The 21,377-nt window shown below is 41.6% G+C and overlaps 1 protein-coding gene across 1 annotated transcript; it reads right to left on the bottom strand.

The window, feature by feature from the left end:
• Window positions 1-1,772: 1,772 nt before the first annotated feature.
• On the bottom strand, window positions 1,773-20,131 carry rorb (RAR-related orphan receptor B). The gene is made up of 10 exons (XM_046034129.1): window positions 20,055-20,131; window positions 5,222-5,307; window positions 4,971-5,112; window positions 4,352-4,783; window positions 3,780-3,901; window positions 3,457-3,589; window positions 3,175-3,282; window positions 2,926-3,036; window positions 2,527-2,639; window positions 1,773-2,320 (listed from the first exon to the last, which is right to left on the bottom strand). Exons 1-10 carry the CDS (start codon window positions 20,059-20,061, stop codon window positions 2,156-2,158), a joined length of 1,419 nt encoding a protein of 472 aa, XP_045890085.1. The 5' UTR covers window positions 20,062-20,131; the 3' UTR covers window positions 1,773-2,155.
• Between the last annotated feature and the right edge of the window lie 1,246 nt (window positions 20,132-21,377).

Genomic DNA, 21,377 nt, shown 5'->3' with positions numbered 1-21,377 from the left:
TTAGCAAGTTGAATATTTGGCCACTGTGCAATGAACATTTGCAAACGACAGACAACCTAACGCAGACTTCCATGTTTAGTGCATAAATAACCCCAAATCATAATAATTAAAGCCGAGGTAAAAGTCTTAAGTGCAATCTTATATCAAAATGTACCATCGGCTGATTAATTTTATGCTGCTATTGTGTAGTGGGTCACTTATTTTGGTAAATAGCTCATTTTAAAGGAAGCTCTTCAGTTGGAGATTTGTCATCATATATGTCTTTACATCAAGGGGCTAAATGCAGAACTGTAAAAAAAAAACATGTGCATCCTCAATGATTTGTCAAATTGTACCTTCACCACAAAAAACAGTGATGACTAACAAAAGATTTCATGGCATGCTGTGCTCAGATGGTATAAATGCGCAGTAGCCAAACGCTAAACAGCATAACATTAATGTAGAAAAGCAACAAAACAGACAAGTGATAATTATTATGGGATGACTGAACAAAAAAGCACAAACATGATTGTCTATTACAGCTTCCTGTTGGATTTGTCAATGCAATATTGTAGCTTTAAAAGATGTAAAAGAAGCTAGTCTGCATTTCTTCACATCTTTCGGTCAGTGCTCTGTGTTATGTCCTAACTCAAGATCATGTTGTGTCACATTAAAAACACTGCAGAGTCTGTGGTGGAATGAGTGCCATCCAGACGAAGGTGACGATTGTTACAGATAACTAATGATCGAGAGTACAATATAGTGCATTCTAGTTAAAACTGCTACCCTGTTTTGAACAGCTGAACATGGTAATAGGAGAAAAGGGGAGGAGTAAGATCAGAAAGGCAGTGAGAAAGTTATTGCTCTTTAGAGAAAAGGGTCCTTCATATTCACAGCCTCGAGTGATTGACGTCCACTAACTGGATTGTGCAAATAGTGATGGGAGGGATGAGGGCATACAGCACTCACACAGTTTTATGAAGATTGGGAAGTTGTGAGTACATTTTTTTTTATGTTTGGGGGAATTTTTATTCACTTCTTCATTGTGATTTCTTACCCCTTCTGTCTGCTGAAATCTAATGTCAAGGCTCTAATACATAGGAAGTAAGGGGCAGGGGGAGGGGGTTTGGGAAGAGGCCGCGTTTATTGTGAGGTCCTAGCTTCTGATTGATTGTTTCTGGTTGATTGTTCGAAAGCAGCCCAACTTTTGTTGGACATAATTATTGCAGCGAGAAAAAAATGATTGATAGGACGGCAAATCTGCCAGATTCTTTTACTTGCAAAATAGAATATTTATGTATATATCTTCACCTTGAAAAGTAGTAGCCATTATTTTCTTTTTAAATCCTTCATATGCTCTCTTTACATTACTATAAGTTCTCATCAGAAGGATGCAATACCTTCTTTACATATGAACAAAATCCAGACAAGGCTTCTATATATCAACAAAACCCAAAATCGACTCCCGTTTTTACCCAATATTCTTTTACAAGTCTCAACTTTACAAATTCTGTACACAAGAAACTATCAAATAAAATAAAAAACATAGACAAGGTATAGTCCGCCACAGTGGACTGCTGTACTGTATATTTAAATTAGGACTAACTTATTTTAACAGAACAAGAAGTAATACTGGAATCCGCTCTGCACTAGAAGAATATCTACAATAGCTTCTCTAAGTTCCCTCCCCCGTCCAGCTTCTTCACAATTTCTTCAGGTGAACAAAAAAAAATCAAACAAAAAAGATTTTTTTTTTTTAAGTTAAAACAAATTAACTTACCCAATTTTTTTTATAGATTAACACCTTAAAAATGTTCCTAGATGTTTTTTAAAGTCTGTACATTTCTGGTCTGTCAGTTCAGTTCAGGAGACAGGAGGAAGCCCCACATAGGTTGTGGCTTGGGGCGCGTTTCATTTATATATACATTCTTCAGACTGTATCGGTGAACAGGATGGAATAAGTGCTGGACATTCCTAGTATTGTTGGCGGTAACTGTAAGTTTCTGGCAGATGACTCCTCACCCCCTAGCTTAAAATGAGGCCGGGGGAGCACAGGAATTTGTGAATGCCACGATGATGACATAGTCGACACAGCCTCTGTCATCTTGTTGGACGTAGCTTTCTTATTTTCTTGGTCCTCCGCTGACTCCGTTTGTTCCATTGGGCCCACAGTCAGTCACTTGGGCATGGCCATGGCAGAGTTGGGGTCAGGGTTGAAGAGTTCTTTGTAGAGCGGAGGGAAGAGGACGTTGACTGTTTCTGGGTGGAGCTGCTGGAAGGTCTGGAGCTCCTCGGTATGGAGCGTGCACAGGGCTGACAATGTTGGGATTCGGCTGATCAGCTGCCAGACAAGAGAGAAACCGGGAAAAGGGGATTTAGACTGACGAACTACAAACAGGGACAATGTTAGAAGTGAGGGTTTTTTTTAATCAAGCTTCCTGTGTTTTGTGCTTTGAGGTCAGAGAAACTGTTCTCTGCGTATGCCTTAGGACCGTGCCTCGGGGGCTACCTTGATTTGACTTATCTTACTACAAAGGCTTTGCCTACCTTAGCCAATGCATCTTCGTCCATGTGGTTCTTCTGCATAATGTGCTGCAGAGCAAAGTAGATCTTCTCTTGGAGCTTCTGGACTTTCCGAGGCTCCATCAGCCACGGCCGATCTGAGAAGAAAAAAAGGAAAGTGTTAATTTTTTTAATGCTAATAGTTTGGAGTTGACGTGTGCTGATTGGAGAGCGGGTCATAAATTGATACGGTTCAGAGTGTGGAAACGGTAGAAACACATGGACTTAATCACTTCGACTGTGATTATTCTGCTTGATACTGACTGACACATGTAAGCAGAGCAGTTGTTTTGCTTGCTACTAAGTGCCTTGATTCAGTGCAGGCACTGATGTTCACGCAGGTTGCTTCCTATATTCTAATAATATTAGGGAATGTGCACTGACCTGTGGAAATTAGTACAGCTGCTGAGAACAGAGCGATCTCCTCCTCTGTCAGCTGCAGTGAACACAAACTCTTGGCAAAGTCAAACACTGCACTCACTAAGTCATCACAACCTTGGAGGGAAACACAGGAGAGAGAAGGGCAGACAAAAAGAGATTTTTTATTACTATTATTACTACTATTTTTGCATTATCCCCTTTTTCTTCCAGTCATTGATACCAAGAGGAAATGCATAGGTAGTAATGTCTTACCTAGAGCTTTGAACATCTGCATGCCACCATACTTCCCTTCAAAGAGCACCGTGTTGTTGAGAGGGTTGAACGCCCTGCACATTCGCACCAAGACTACCTCCAAACAACCTGGAAGAACCATGGAGACAGATAGTTAATGATTTTGAAGCTCAGTAGATATATTGACTAAAGGCAAAAAGAATAAGGAGGCACAGGACTTTTTCTTCCCTGAGCTACCTTGTCTGAGCTGTAACAACACAAACAGATATCCCTGGCCAGCCATTGTCAGTCGAGTCAACTCACCTGACTTGAGCAGGAGGATCTGGTCATTCTGACACAGTTCCATAAACCCTGAGATGCGCTTGGCGAACTCCACCACGTACTGGATTGCATGGGTGATCTGGATGGCACACTGCTGCCACAGCACGTCCCGGGGCTAGAACCAAACACACCCAGTTTAGGGTTACATATTCTGTACTAATGTAGTTATATTCATGTCTGTAGATAACTAACAATCTTGTCTTGAATGCTCACTAATCCGTTGTACACAGAGGTGAACAATGAAGTACCTTGTACTTCTAGTATAGCAGGAGTGGCTGAAGATTAAAGTAACATTAAAACCTCACCTTGCTCTGGTACATCTTGACCTCTTCATAGGAGTGTGTCTGCCAGGCTAGCTGCTGCAGCTCTTCTGTTGTGTACTGACATGTCTCCAAGTGGGACTTGATGATATTCTGAGCAATACGGTCTGGAAGACAGGATTGGCTTATTTATTCATTATTTCGTTCATTGATGGTATGTATATAGGTATAGCAAGCAGGGCTCCATATATATGTATAGGTATTCTGCACATTATCACGTAGGTACTGTGATCCCTTAATGTTGAACATGTAGAGGGAGAGGCATTTTTTCATTGCTACCCATTTACTGCTTAATTTACAGCCCTTGGATTTATGTTAAATCCTTAATTTGAACTTAATCTCAACTTGTGCCTGAGCTGCACATACAGTAATATGACACCTTGTCAGCTAGCTGTGTAAGCCTGTCTGTTCTGCTCTCAGATTAGCACTCTGACTCACGCTCTCTAACAGGACTACTTTGTGGGGAACCGTTAATTTTTCCACATGATTTTTTTTTTGATGAACCATTCTAGTGTGTCTGTCTTACAAACAGTGCAAAAATATTATGCAGTGTTTACCCAGCTCTCCCATGCTGACATTATTGTGTCCCAGCTGACTGTCCTGGTAGCCTCCGTAGCTGAACAGGTTGGGTACTGGCGTCAGGTCGTACACTGGCTCCTGCTTAATATGCTTCATGCCCGACATGTCCAAACCTGACTGGTCTGGAGACGGCTGGGTGGAGTCCATCCCATAATAACCCCCCGGGACTCCAACTCCGTTACCATGGCCACCCTTGGGCAGCTCAATTACGTGGCCATTGGCATAGGTGCCCCCAATCTCATGGTTAAGGGTGGACAGTCCGTTGGTTAGGCTGGAAGAGTAAACACGTGCCAGAGCTTCTGCTTCGCCTGTCTGCTGCTGCCGCTGCTCCTGCAGTCGTGCCTGGTGCTTCTGGACCTCTGCATATAGGCTGTCACGTTGCTTCTTGGACATGCGGCCGAACTTTACCGCTGTACGGGGAGACAAAACAACAGAGGGACATAAAATTAACAATGAACAAACAAACTGTCACAACCTTTCAGCTTCTTAGTAGTATAAATCAGTAAGAAACAAACAAAAAAACAGTTATCCTAAGAGCATTATGCATATAGTTGTGTGTACAGTCATAAATAGTGATACTGATATAGTGGGCCTCACCATCTCTGGACATTCCTAGGGCGAGACATTTCTGCAGGCGGCAGTGTTGGCAGCGGTTACGGTTTGTTCTGTCGATGAGGCAGTTCCTCTGGCGGGGACAGGAGTAGGATGCATTGTTCTGCTGACTCCGTCTGAAGAAACCCTGGTTACATGTCAATAAAGAGAATGACTACAGACTTACAGGTACACGTATACGCACAATGTGCATAACATTTGAGCTCTAACAAACAAAACAACGGGTTAAGTCTCACCTTACATCCCTCACACGTAATGACTCCATAGTGGATACCTGATGATTTGTCTCCGCAGATTTTGCAAGGTATAACTTCGATTTGGGCTGCAAGCAAAGAGAGAGGACAGAAAAGACGTTACAAAACACATTTTGAACAGGACATAGACTTTTATCTCCCAGTTTTCAGAACAACACCTGATTCAGACACCTCACAGATTTTTTTAGACCTCAGTTGGTGGTCTAATTTAGAGGTTAACCTGGTTGGCTGTAGGACCTAACTGAGGTTACAATGTGTGAATGTGTATGTGTGTGACTTCAACTTCACAAGGGCACAGTGACATCTGGACATTCTGTTTATCCCTGTAGGAGTTTTTTATAATGACCGGGACATGACAAGGACTGTATGCGTGCACTCGCACAAAAGACTGGATAGCATTCATTTTCCATGTGCGTTCTTAGGGGTTGAAGGAGAGACCCCTGCAGGTTAGAACCACACCCTCTGCTCTTCAACCCTCTTACTCTCTCTCTCTCTGTCTGTCTCTCACACACACACATGATGAGTTCTACAACTGTAACTTCTTCAGTATTTAGCTTTTTCTCCATCTTCAAATTGAACTTTTCATTCGTGTTAAAATTGTACTCACTGTGTATAGGCAGATCCATGTACAGTCACAATCAAAGGCACAGAAAGTCTTTCAATGTAACGCACAGAGGCACCTGTCACCGGTATCTTTGAGCTTATTATACATAATATATGGAAAAAGAAAGCCGCCGCTCCTGTTAAGAGATATGAGGTGGATGTAGATGTAGGCAGGTATGTCTGCTGAGATGGCACACCCTCTATAAAGAGATTAGACAGCCTATCTAATCCTACATTATTTCCCAATGAGCTGGTTCCCTCCTCTGCTGAGCACTGGCTTAACCACAGCTGAAATAGCCATTCACATGTAATCCCCTTGCATAGTCCCACCTGTAGGAAATTTTATGAAGTTTCTGAGAAGTAAACAACAGAAAATAAAAGGTTTTCAGTTTTATATTCTATGTTTGCATGAATTGCCTAATTGATTCCCCTTAAGAACAATACAAAGCATACACAGTCTAGCTGGACTCGATGTGTATTTGCAAAGAATGTTGTGTTTGTGTATGTTTCTGTCCTTGTGTGCATGTCTGAGTGCATCTTCAGGGTGTGTGTGCATACTGAACTGCACCTGTAGGAGTTGTATCTGGTTATTAATGTGGATTTCAGTGTGTGTTGATATATTCTGTACAGACATATAGTGTCTGCAAATATGTGTGTATGCTAAATGTCTGGTGGAATGAGTGTGCAGTATACATAATTGGATAATCTCAAATAAGGATCAATGGAGACAGTTCTGTCTGTCTAAGCGACTGAGCAGGAATAGACAGTCACTGCTGTCTATACGGTCTACTTGAACCTCAGAGAGTTTGACCACTTCACAACAAAAAGCATCATTAAATCCCTGCCTTAATAAACACATATACTCACAACTGGTCTGCCAGTGCCAGCTGAATCCCTACTTTGTACTGCATTCTTGTACTGAACACCCTGCAGCAGTTGGACAACACTAGTTAAAAGAAGTGGGGATATGGAGATGGAGATGGAACAGTTACAGAACGAGCCACAACTTGTAGTCTTCTTTCATTCATTCACTTGCCTATGTGCCTTCCAGTGGCCATTAGGCAGCATAACAATGTGTACAAACTAAAAACTGACCTCCAGTCTGCCATGACCCTGGACTATGCACCGTGCTTTGTGCCTATTGCATTATATGTTGTTATAGTTATCTTTATAGATTGTCATTCAAGATGTGAACGGGCCTCTAATTTACCTCAAACCCAACAATAGATCATTGTGTCCCTTTGCAGTAGATTCGGTGAATGAATGACCTATGGACAGAGCGACGCACTGTTTGACTGTGTGCTTAAGGTAGCTTGGCTCATGCTGTGAGTTTTGGTGCAGCTCAAGACGTGACCCATTTCCACCAATTCCTGGCCAACTGGCTCCAAACTGGGTCAGAGCAGAGCACAGGACTGGGACAGCACACAGACTACACATACACAGAGCTGTCAATGAAAGTGGCCTGTAACACCCTATTTATAGTCTGTAAAACAGGTCAGTTGCACCCCGGACATGGCTGTTGTCAACCGACCACATTTGAGCAGTAAACAGAAGACATCATTTTACTTTTAGTCAAACTCTTTGTTTTGTTAATCATAAAACACGTGAATCTCTGTGGTTTAGACAAGCTGAATGTGTTCAGCCCGCACCTGCTGCTGCTGTGATATGGATATACATACTGATTTTTAGAAGAAGCTCTTTACATTTTTCCATCTTACAGGAGTGTGTGTGTTTACTGTCTCTCTCCAGTGATTACATTATATCTTGCACACTGTATTTCTTTTTACCCCATGGGAGATTGTACTCCTCTTTGTATCACATAATTATGCCCAAAGGAGCATGGATGTGTGGGCATGTGCATTGTTTTAGTGTGTGTTTCAGAGAGGGTTTGAGTGAGCGTTTCAATTATAAAAAAGACACAAAGAAAGATAAAGTGTGTGTACATGTCTACGTGTGTTTGACAAACTGTTTGTGAATGTGTGTGTGTGTGTGTGTGGGTGTGTGCATTGTTGAGTGTGTGTTGTGCTCACTGCCAGCGGGGACTGTCAGGTAGGATATTGGGAGATGGTCATGACAGCATTGCTGTTGCCAGGGTGACCACCCACTCGCTGCACTCGTCTGGCTGTCACAGCGATGATGTGCTAGGCTGTTACACTCTTTAAGGAAGTGATGTCATCAGTGTGTGGCGCCAACTTGGTGTATCATCACTGTTCGTCCTGTCGCCCTGTCTCAGCAGCAGAGGCTTTGTGAATTGTTTACCAAAGGACTCCCACTTCCACATCCAGTCAACAATGCATGCTTGCTGCCTTGTTACACTTTAGTTGCAATGGTGGATTACAGCAGAATTAAGACGTGTTATCTGTTTGGTGTTTAGAGGAGGCTGTTCTCATTGTTTTTAAAGTTAGCAAGCATGATAATAAATCTTGGGTATTTGACTTCATGGTTTTACATTACAGAAGCAAACTTCAGCTACAGCTTCAAAGCTGTAGTGAAAGTGAATTTATAAAACAGAGTATAACTGCAGAGAAAGGAATCTAATGCAACTATTCCCCTAACCTCTCTTGACAGGCATCCATTTCCAAACAAAACTCATTTTTCTGAGATTATTTTGCTCCTAGCTACATGCTTTTGCTGGGCTGGGAGGGCCTTCTTTCCAACCTAAGTTGACCCATCCTGAGCCGAGTGACTGACAGCGTCCTCGGCCAGCGCCAGCACGAGTGTTATCCTGAGGTTATTATGTAAGAGCGGGACTGCAGTGCTGGCGATTCCTCAGCTAAGAGGAGGATCAGGCCCGCGCAATCTCTTGAGAGAGAAAAAGATGGAGAGAACCCACTAGAGATGAATTTTACAAAGAACAAGACAAAGATAGAGATTGTCGATTGTATGTGCACAGCAATACATTGAGAGTTGCTTGCCACACGTGCACGTATGTGTAGCAGATTGTGGCCATGAGGGCTGTGTTGCGCTGGCACGTGAGTTATGATAATTGATTTTTAATGAGGTGAGGATCTCCTGTGTATTTCCTGGGCTGGCCCTTTCTCTAAATAGAGTCCTAATTATCTACATTGCACTGCAGAAAAAAAAAGGCAGCAGCCTAACACCAATATCTTAATAGTACTTCATCTAAAACACACAAGTACGTCACACTCACTCACTCACTCACACACACACACACACACACACACACACACACACACACACACACACACACACACACACACACACACACACACAGTGACATGACCATTTAAAAGGGCCGCTCTCCCTGTCTATAGTGACAATGTAACAGCAAATTAAGGCCACTAGGTGCTGCTATACATGTGTGGTTTCTGTGTTTGTGTGTTTCAAGAGGGGCAGACTGGACATGCATGTTTCATTCATTCAGCCTGCAGGGTGGATCTACAACAGAAACATACCCTCAGCAACACACACACACACACACACACACATACACAATATCATGCCGTAACATAACACAGCGTCTTACACTAGAGGTTGGTGTTGTAGTATCACAGTTTATGGAACAGTTGAAAACACTTTTTACCATAACTTTTGTCAGGCACTTCAGAAATGCAAGCACAACTCCTACTGTAGTCCCAGGGGTTGATTTGTTGGGGGTGAATGTGGGTGGTATCTCCACTTCATTAAAAACATGCATAGCTTCTTGCCAGTTAACTAGATATCTTCTGGGAAAATAAAGGATATCACCACTTTACCCACCAAATCTGAACATCTCCGGCGCTGGCCTTAGATGTCTATATACTGTGAATTATGCTATCACTGTTCACCATCCATTCCACTTCAATCTGTTTGACTTTTTCATTTGAGTGTTCCTCCTCGCTGTAAGTGGCTGTGTGACTGGGAAATCATCTCAGTTTCTGTATTTCATGATCTATTTCCATCTCTCAGCGTAACTCTGTCTTCCTTGTCTCATAGAGCTTAGAGAGGAACAAGCGTGTTTTTTTTTCTCCCTCCGCCGATGATGAAAAACACTGGGAAAACTTTTGGCGGCGTGATCGCTGAGTGGATTAACACACACAGCTGGGAATAGCGTATAGCAGTGCTGCTTGGGTTATCTCCCCAGTGTCTCCTGTCATGTTTTCACATCATACTGCCCCATTAAAATCAATGAAACACTGCCACTGCAAATGGTTTCAAACGGACTTGTGCTATGTACTGTCATACTTATCTCTCTTTCCTGTCTGTTTATACTGTATGAGAAATCTAAAAAATATATTGAAGAGTGGTGGTCTATCTGCTCTCCTTAAAAAAATAAATAATGAAGTGCATTTTACACACATTCATCTCTCTCTTTACTACTTTACTTACCCTGGCTAATCCCCCTTTGAGTCCTGGCTAGGGATCTTTGTTTTTATGACATTCTTCTTCTCTTGCTCCCCTCATTTCAGTACTGAAACCAAAACAATACTTTTCCCGATACTTTAACATGAGAAATATAAATATTTTCTCCTACAAACCCTTTGTTCCATTTAACAAAAGAAGCCAAACTTCTCAAATTTTGAAAAACTAACACTAAGCAGCCATAGCAGGACTTTGCCAAATTATATACAGTCTAAAATATGATTTAAATCAGTAAATATCGGACCAGGCATTGGGTGCCATCTTCTCAAAGGAACCAACAAATATTCAACAAATTTAATACACATTTTCTCCTCATTTTAACAGTGTTAGACATGAAGTTTGTTTGATAGCGTCACTGTTGCCTCATCAATTACTTTTAGTCAGTGTATTTAGAAACAGTTTGTAGAACTGCAGCTGTCATGAAATGACAAAAAAAATTGGCAAATATTTAAGTAAACTGCTAGTCATTCTGTGGTTCCAGCTTTTCTCTGTTTATGTCATTGGAAATACATTTTTAAGACTTGGACAAAATAAGACAACTGAAGATGTCACCTTGGACTCTTGGGAAAATGTGATGCCTTTTTCATTATCTTCAGACCTTTTTATAGAGCAAACGTTTAATTCATATAGAAAATAATTGGTAGATGAATCAATAATGAAAATGAGTTGCGGCTCTAAACAACAGCAGTGAACTCCATGCCAGCGATTGTCATCCCTGACTTAAAGACTGAGGCCTGATCTTTAGTAACATAACGCTGACATGCTAACATGACCCATCCTCGTTAATACAAGATGACACAGTCCTGTACCGGTGCTGTCTTTGTTTGTACAGTCTGCTGTTCTGTGTGTTATAGTAATAATCATAATGCCACATAGGCCCATCTCCCCTCCCCCATCTCCATCCCTTGCCGCCAAGCATGTCTTTGTCCACATGACAGTCACACTGTTGCTGCATGAGCATACATGTTACTACCCCCAACCTCAGCTTTTCCCATCAGTCTCTCGTCATCGACCCCCCCCTACTTTGCCAACACACACACACACAGCAACATACAAACAGTCAGAAAAACAGTCTCTTTCGCCCTCCCCCCACGCTGTATGTCAGAGGGCATGAGCTTGTCCAGCTTGCCATGCGGCCCCAAAGCACTCTGGGTAATTGCTCAAATAGCAGGTCTGGGATCAGCTGCGGTTTGCTCATAGAATATTGTGCGGCGGCGTGATTGGACGCCACGGAGAGGGAACAGAAGGGGGCCACTGGCTGTCATCCAGTGCATCGATTCACATGCACAGGCACGCACACACGCACACACACACACACACACACACACACACACACACTGACACGTTCAGACAGACAGAGGCACATTCAGACATGCTTGAATGCATACATTACTGCAAACTGCCTTTGAAAAAGCAGACATTACAGTATGATTTCTATGCTTGCCCCTCTCCCCCGTACACACACACACACACACACAGAGTCTCCCACCCAGTACAGCATGTGTCCTCAGATGGATAAGAGGAGATGGAGGCGTGGGAAAAAATCCACAGGGTAAACCCATCCCCTGCCTGAACACACACACAGTCTGCCCATCTGCCTTCTCAGATCTGCCTCTCATGGTCACTGTATACACACACAGGCGTACGCTCACACTCCAACCCCCTGGGTGGACCCTGGTGGCCTTTGACCTTTCTTTAAGGACTGAGCGAGTGTATCGGAGTGAAAGGAACAAGTCCAAGTGTGAGAGGTCTGCATCTGGTCATTACCATCCTGGAATCAGCCATGAGAACGTATACATGCACAAACACACACACACACGCTGCTTTAAGTTCTCTTTTATATATTGTATTTCCTCTCTCACGCCTTCACATCATATCAGCAGACCCGCATGAGTACACAGTGAGCTGTGAGTGGGGTCGTGGTGTTTATGTTATGTTCAGATGAGGGGAATCAAAGCAGAGAAGAACATGTTCACACACACAATGTTGTTTCATTCTTGAGGTGAGAAAATAACATTCTGTTGGCCATGTCCTCTTCCTCCCTTAACCTCACGCTCCTCCTCCTATGGTTTTTCTCTTGAGCCTAATTGTAGATGACAGTGTGTGTGTGTGTGTGTGTGTGTCTTTGAGGGGGAAGGGAGGGGTAAAATGGCTATCCCAGTGTAAAGTGAGAGAAATAGAAAGATAGGGACATCCATGGAGAGACAGAAAATTGCTCTCAGTTCTTACATAAGGTGTGGAGAAATTTGCCCTAAGTTTTGTTAATAGTTGAGTCGGTGGTCGGTCAGATGAAACAGGAGCATCAACATGAGTGAGGCTGAATGGGTTTTAAAGCATTAATGAAGAAAGCAGCACTTAGTGTGAATAGCTGGCCGAATTAAATCACTGACAGAGGGATGAAGGCTGAGTGTGTACAAATTCTATCAAAACTGTTTCCTTCCAAACAGATTGGATGTTTGTATGTTATACATACATTTATATTCTGTATGCATTCTGTATACAGTTTACAGAATATACACGTATACACTTATGTGTGCATGTAAGAACCGTGCAATTGGGGCAATGGTGGAAAATAATGAAGTATATTTACTCGGGTACTGTACTTTTCATGTTGTGCAACTTTATTCTTCTACTCTACTACATTTTAGAGTTAAAGGTTATACTTAAGGTTGTACTTTTGACTACTACATTTGTCTGAAAGCTACAGTTACAAGTAGCCACTAGTTACTTACCATATACACATTTTGCCAACAAAACATATGACAAATAAGATATGACGTATTTTCATAGAGTAAACTACCTAACAGTACTTAAAGCAGCACATTTTCCCACCTCAACCACTACAACATGAAAATACTGTTTGCACGTTAATGCATCAATAAGAATTGTCCAATTATGTAGTACATTTAATATACCTTTGAAAGTGTTATTCTGCATTCTGAGTACTTGTGATATTAGCAGTATCTTTTTTATTATATTTTTGTGCTTGTAAAGGACCATACTGCAACCGTATTTTAGCATTTTAGTACTTTGTCAAATTCCCCATTTTATTCAAAATTAAGTATTATGGTGACACACTCAACTTTAAATTGTAATGGAGTATTTTCACACTGTGGTATTACTACTACTTAAGTAAAGATCCTTGCCCCACTGGTAGTGGGTTTATCTATTCGTTTGAGCGAAAGAGGCTGTGTGCTTGAACGCGAGCATATGAATTAATTCCCGTTTGACTCTATGTGGTTTGAATGTATGTGAGCGTTTCAATGTTTCGGTTTAAGCGAGTGTGCGAGCACGCATGTGAGTGAGTTTATGTGTGTGTCCTCTCCCAGGGATGGCCGCTAATAGCTTGCCTCGGGCAACAATTTAACTCAGCCTAACAAGGTTCTCCCCAAAGTGGCCCCAGGGGCATCTCTCACAGAAGCAAATTGATCACAAAGACTATCACACAGCTCAGCTCGGCTCGGCTCGGTTTGAACTGCTCTGTTCTTCACCTGCTCCCTCTTTCTCTCTCTCTCTCTGTCTCTCTCTCCGGATGATTTAACAGGATGTGTTATGAACATTAAATCTGAGTCGAGAGAGCAAAAGCAGCAGAAGTCTTATTTTCCTAATTGCATGCTCTTTGTGAATGACAGGGGACCTCACGTCAACAGCCACTGCTGGGGACACACACTTGAACACACACACATGGGTTAATTGAGGTAACGCAGGATTTGGACACAGAGAAAGAGAGAGAGAAAGAAAGATAGACCTAATAAGAGTCTCTTCAATGAGATTAGGAGCACTAAAACAGGCTAATCTTTGTCATTAAGAAAAGATGCCGCAGTCGGCTAAGTCATATTATAGGCTTATTGTTGCTAGGATGTGCTGCACCTGCCAACAATGAACACCTTCACAGAGTATAGGCATTTAGCAACATGGTCTTGGATTTCAAATAGCTAATGTGGATATACAGTATCTGTTTTGCATCCTTCTTGGGACTACGGCTAGACAAATGCTGCTTTCATGCAAAGGTAGTCACAGTAACAATACTGTACTTATAAGTAATCAATTTCCATGTTCCTTTTTTCTTTTCTTTTTAATTAAGGTTCATGACAATGCGATTTTTATTTAGATAAATCAGTGGGTTTTTAGAGGTTTTCTTAACCCACGAAGGGGTGTTTAATCTATATGTATAAAGTAGAGGTTGGAATGTTGAACTGACACAAATGCACAGTATATGGACTAATCTGCTTTGAGTATTAGCTAAGGTGGTGTGCAAGTGTGGACTTTGGACACTACTATTACGGGTGCTGGCGTTATTCATTGCTAAGGGTAGCTACAGCGTGTATGTGTAATATGAGGACCGGATAGTTTGTATCTTTTGTGTGTGTGTGTGTGTGTGTGTGTGTGTGTGTGTGTGTGTGTCAATGTGCATGCAAGTAAACTCAATCTACTGATTTATCCACCCTCTCTCAACTTTTGCACATAGGCACACACACTCCTGCTCAAAAAAAACACACACACACATACTCACACACTCGCTCGACTGCACCATTATATAACTCTTCAGTCTCTCTCTTACTGGTTCTCTCTTTTCTTATTTCACTCATTCACTCATTTTCCCCTCTCTCCATTTTTTACTTCCTGCATTTAAATACTATGCTTTAACTTAAGTTTGTCATTAATTTAAATAATTCACAATCTTTTCAAAGTTGATGCATAAAAGTCACAAAGTGACTGAAGTGAAAGAGAAAACAATTCATACAAATGTTCCATCACAATTTTCCTGCTTCTGATGATTTTTTTTTCACAAACTACATCTGATTACCTATTTACTAAGCAGAGTTTAGAATTGCACATGAACATGCTCTCAGACTTTGGACTGTCAAACATTGCATTCTATATCTCTCTCCACAAAACGAGACTGATAATGAGACAGCAAAACTCAATTCCTGCTCAAATGGCCTCGATATGAGCAAATTTTTTAATAACAGGTCTCTCTGTTCGTACATCACTCAGATTCGGCGTTTAACAAGCGCAGTCACCCTCTTCCCCCAGTCTTACTTCAATGTAAATCGAAGGCTGATGTGAATATTGAATGTCATTGTGCCTCCATTGAGACATGCTGGCTTCATGGATGAGTAAAACTGACAAAACAGAAGGAGCTGTCAGAGGACTCCATGACTTCAAGGCAGATTTAGAGTTTAGGAGTGGTTCAGGCTGAAATCCCTCCTGGCTACGATAAAGTGGAGACACAAACCGAAGCATGCCGCCTAGCCCACGCTTTGTGTATAAAGATTAAAAAAGAGAGAGAGAATTGGCTAAGGAGAAAAACTGTTCGCCTAGACTCCCCCAGACAGCCGTAGAGGGATAAAACCAACAAGGAGTGCACGCTGAGCACATCCTAAACAAACACAGGCTATGATAGCGGCTCAGTGGGACCACAGAAGTGCCATCCAGGCCACACACACACACACACACACACACACACACACAGCATGGTGGGATGTTTTTAGTAGACAGAAAAAAAGGTCAGGCAGACAAACTAGGTGCGGAGTAGACAGTGGGTATCTGAAGACAGGTGCACAGACAGTGGGACGTGAGTCCTGAACGTAAGTGTGTGTGTGTGTGTGTGTGTCTGTGTGTGTGTTGCAACAGCACTCTGGCGGTACCACAGTCAGTCAGTAGGGCTGTGTTGAGGGATTAACAGTGTGGCCTGCATGGGCTTGGGGTAATCTCTCCTCTCTTCTTACATAACACTGGGCCATTAGTCAGCACAAACACACAACAAGCAACACAATCATCAACACAGAGCTTGACAACAGACCATACAGAGCCCAATAACACTGCAGACCGGAGATGCACTCAGGCCAGGTGCCCACTATTGTGCGCAATAAGTGATTTCATGGCAACAATGGTAAAAAGTGATTTGGGGACAAAATCTGTGCGCTAACCTGCTGTTTCTGACTAAGGATGGTGCTACTGGTTTAGGCTCCCTCATCATCAGTATGAAGTATGTCAGTATTCATATTTTGGTGTAATTGTTCATTGTTAGCCAAATTACATATACAGGCACTCAGAGAGACAAACTACATGTTTCTCTCATTTGTATCTTGGTAAGTCCCCTTATTTAGCATTTATAAGCATTATATAAATGTTTTATAACACTATAATTCTAAGTCTTTATTAAATGTACAGTATGTGTCAACAATTGTAACTTCTCATATAAAGACATATTTCCTATTATTACAACTCTGTTTTACTATGCTGTCATTCATTGTTTGTGTATAAACCAGCTTCCACTTATGGGTGCACACAGAAAGATTTATAGTAATGGACAAATACATTAATAACCCTAATATTATCTTACAACTATATTATAGTGTGTTTATAAACAATTTATTCAATGTTTACTTATAAATGCTAAATAAGGGGGTTAAAGTAAAGTGTACCAATATCTTATAAACATATTGACTAATTTTATACAACAAATAATAGGGACAACCATTACAACAGAAAATTATTCTGAAAATAAATGAACTAATAAATGCTGCCTGCTTATGGATCAAATTCTAAAAGGCATGGACCATTTAAGGTAAAGTAAAGCCATCCAAGTTATGTGCCATAGATTTATCTAAACACACAGCTTCCGTTGGCTTTGACTAAAAATTGATCCCGGGATGCTTTAGAATTAGACAAATCAATGCTCACACAAGCCTCCAAGCAAAGCAGGATTTGACTAATTCTATTGGCATGAGGCCGTCATGCGTAGTATTGCAGATGTTTGTGTGTGTGTGTGTGTGTGTGTGTGTTTGTTTGTGTGTTTTCAGTGCTTTCTGTGTCTGTATGTGAACCATCCTGCAAAGTGATATAAATGATGTTGGAATTGTAGTAACCACTAATAAGTTTTTATTAGTTCCCGTCCTCTTCGTTTGACACCGCATGTCATCGCCTTACTGGTTTGTTGCTCTCTCACGCTCTCCCAGTTTCTGTCATCCTATCTTTTCCCAGGGTGAAGGAGCATGGGAAATGGTGATGGACACATATCGCTAACAGAGGAGATCAAATGGCGCCCTGGAACCTTCCTCCCCTGTTGCTCCCTCCATCACTGAACTCTTTGACCTGTCTGACCCGGGAGCCTAACACAAAGTGTACACAGACACAGGCTAATGGGGACTAATATAAGGTTCTCTGTGACAATAGGAAACTATTGACATGCAGAAAACATGTCTACAATAAGTGTGTATATTCATCTTTAGCAGAAATGTCAGTAGAGCTGCTCATGAGGATGGAGGATGTTGATGATAGGCTTTTAATTGCTTTGGATACCCAAATTTATTTCTGTTTGAAAATATGACAAAAAAAAAATTATCATTTAAATGCAACGATTGAAATTATTATCAATTAAAATCAAACAGATTACACCAATGAAGTAATTTGGATTATTTTGTAATTTTTTCTCTATTGAAGCTTATGTATTATGTAGTGCTCTTCATGGAAAATGAAAGTTTGCTATCACCAAAACTTTTACCCGCTCAAAAATATAATGCCACTGTTACTGATGTCATTTTATTAGCTTACACAACTTCTTTGTTGGGTTTTAGAGGAATATTATTCATAGTGCAGCATCATCATGTTGCCTTTGAAAATACAGAAATAATTAGCCTGTTTACAACATCCTACACAACACTAAGCCATATTGGGAAATAAAACCCACAATGCTCCATTTTCTGAGATGCAGAAAGGCCCTGATGATATTATTCTGTCTGTTATTTCTCTGGTGACATCATCTTCGGTCAGGGCTTCAGGAGTTGGGCTATTGTTAAATGATAATTACCACGGCTCGTGAGGGGCCTCTATTTTTTATAACCTTGTGGTTGTGAGCACATTTCTGTGTAAGGGCAGCCGAGAGTCCACACACACACACACCGGTTGAGAGTGGGGGCCGCACGGCCCACACTGATTTAATTCTATCTGACAAAACCCTTTGGGGCGTGCAGAGGGAGAGAGGAAGATGGAGAGAGAGAGGGAGAAAGAGAGAGACATGGAGAAAGAGGGGTGAGAGAGACGCTTCAGGGGCCTCTTCTGCCAACCACGGCTATGAAGTGAAAGCAGGAGCTTTCAGTATACCCCCCCAAAGCCTCCAATGCACGAGAGTGGTCGCGAGGCCCATTAAAATGTGGATAAAATACAAGGTGCATGACAGAGGAGTTTGCCATGGGATAAGAGAGAGAGGAGGGCGGTGTTTGGCCTTCTCATGTTTTTTTCTTGCCAGAGGCTGGCCTGAAGCTGAGGCAGCAGAACGTTTTATAGGACATTCAAATATTAAAAAAAGTGTATCCGGAAACTGATAGACAGATAGATAGATAGATAGATAGATAGATAGATAGATGTTTAAACATGTATTTCAAATAAAAACTGGATTCAAATGACTATAAAGTCAGAAGTTACTTTACCCATTAAATAATAGTTTTGATTAGAATTAATGTTGCTTATCATTATAAGTAATAATCATGGTGATACTAATATTAACAATAATCTGTTAAATAATTATTCTGGCAAATCATTCATTCTCTGATATTATTACTACATAACTATACATCTGATTAGAATATGGCCATACCTCTCTGTAAAAAGTCAGAGAAAGTGTTTGTTTTATTTACAATTTTTAAGCAGCTGTATTTTAGTTTGACAATATGTTATTTTCCTTACATTATAGTGCGAACCTTAACGTTTTATGTGAAGTTTAGACTTTAGAGTGCGGTCGAAATTCTCCAACCATTTCTCCAACTTGATACTGAAAGATCCAGACATCCATGTGAGTTAGTTTAATTGTTCCAAATGTCACAAAGCAATATGAGGCGGTTCAAAACAGGCTAATTTATAAAATTTGAGTTCAAGATCATCCCGGTGTTGCAACTTTGCGTCAGCGATTATTGCACGACATTAAGAAGAGTAAATAAAAACAAATCCAAAACTCTAAGCCGATAACAATCAGGTTAAATATTAAAGCATTCGTGTTCGACTGACATCGACCGATAAACTGCAAATTGCAAGGCCCTCTGACTGAGGAACGGATTTTCTGATTGAAAGAGAATGGAAACTTAACTGCAAGGAAAGGCTTAGTGAGAGCGGAGAGGGCTGCGTTGACCTGAGTGAGACTGTGGATCTGTGTGTGTGAGATAGAGAGAGTGTAGGCCTAGGTGTGTGTGTGTGTGTGTGTGTGTGTGTGTGTGTGTGTGTGTGTGTGTGTGTGCGCGCGCGCGCAGGACGACATTGACGTTGAATTTCAACAAACCCCGCGTGGTGCTGGTGCAGAACGATACGTTAATGGGTTAGTGGAGCGCGTGAAAAGTATCCCTGAAACGTTCAATAAACTTTATCACCAGAACATAACGAAATAAAGTAATTTATCCGCGCATCATCTGATCTGACCCGGTGCCAGCCTATCCGCAATTTCCGTTGGTGTGGAGTGCAGCCCAAATGATTTAAGCTTTAAAGGAAAACATCATGCGCCACTTTTAATTTAGAGTCATAGACTCCAATGGATTTGCGAATGATTTTGCTAAACTGTAGGCTATTTCCACACACACAAAACACACACTCGGGCTCAAATCACACAAACGCAGAGAGATCCAAATAAACTTTAAATGCATTTATATTGTCAGGTGCTGCGACATCCAACCACACGCCCTCCGTCCGGCTGTGGAAAAGTGACAAAAAAAAACTGCTTTGCAGCTAAAAACTAGAATTAACCCAGAATAAACTTTCAAGGCCAAACGTGGGATAAAGCCTGTCGCGCTACGTGTGTGTGTGTGTGTGTGTATTTGGGGAAAGTGCGGCGGTGTTTGGAGCAGTGGGATGGTCTTACCTCGCATGGTGTTGGCGTTGCTGGAGCTGGTGCTGAGGCTCGCTTCCCAAAGCAGCAGTCATGAAGAAACAAACACAAACACTTAAAAGGGGGGTGGGGGATGCTGGGGGGGAAGATCCTCGGTTAAAAATAACAACAACAACGAAATAAGTGTTGATGATCTGCGTCGACGTCCACTGGCTGCCCTGAGTGGAGGCGTCTCTGCGCTAAAAGCATCCCAGACTGGGGCGCATGGAGGCTGGCTGAGGTCGGTCGGTGCGTCGGTCGTTGCGCTCTGGTCGTGTGGTCGCTTTTCTCATGACATCTGCGCTCTCACCTCTATGGGAGGGTTTCACTGTTTTCTGCGGGCTGAGGGAGGGAAGAGCGTATAGGAGAGGCTTTACCCGGCGGCCCGGATTGGACTGGAGCACTTTCCGCTCCTCCCACTCTCTCCTGCTCAGCCTCCAGCCCGGAGCCTGCACACGCACGCACACGCACACACACACACACACACACACACACACACACACAGCCTGAGCGCACTCTGTCGCTACAGTACACAGACACAGTCGGCAAAGTTTTAATGTCACCTTCCACATGTAGTCAGCTCCACGCAGTTTAGGCTATTTTCATGCATGCAGGAAAGAAAATTCACCTTTAGTCTCCAGGAGGCTGATGAAATCTACTGGGGATAGATTATTATCCTCTAGTTTTATATGTTTGAAAATGTTCTTAGAAACATGTGGCTGTTTTGACCAAATTAATTTACAATGAACAAAAGCCAAATAGTTTCAAATTAAATACAAGCTTTAATATGAGTTAATGTCACTTTTTTTTAGTGTGCAAAGGGTGCATTGCTTGTGGTTCAAATACAAGCTGATTTAAATACTGCTGGTAAGTCATGACAAATGCTGATGATAGAGCTAACCCATGGACTTTAGATTGATACAGACAAACAATGACACAAATATTATCATGATAGCTTTGGAGATAGAAGTGTGATTGGGCGGCACATTCTCAGAGTAAAGTTAATTTGGTTTACTATAAACACTATCAATGTAGAACCAAATACATATTTAGTTCATGTTGAATGTAAACTAAATAGATTTTTTTAATTTAAGCTTTAATACTTTAATGCATATAAGTAAATATGTGCATGGATTAGTGCACAAAGCAGGATACTTCACCACAACAAATGATTATCTCATGCTGATGTTCAACTTGTAGTTATTAAATTACCGTACACTAAGATTATTATATAAATGTACGTATGTATTTTAAACAATAACAAAATACATTTGTCCTATAGAGGTTATAGGGGCTAATATATCTTATGTCACAGAA

This window comes from Micropterus dolomieu, linkage group LG21, assembly GCF_021292245.1.
Source record: "Micropterus dolomieu isolate WLL.071019.BEF.003 ecotype Adirondacks linkage group LG21, ASM2129224v1, whole genome shotgun sequence".
Lineage (NCBI taxonomy): Eukaryota > Metazoa > Chordata > Actinopteri > Centrarchiformes > Centrarchidae > Micropterus > Micropterus dolomieu.
Note: the sequence above shows the minus strand (reverse complement) of the source record. Positions and strands in the feature narration are given on the sequence as shown.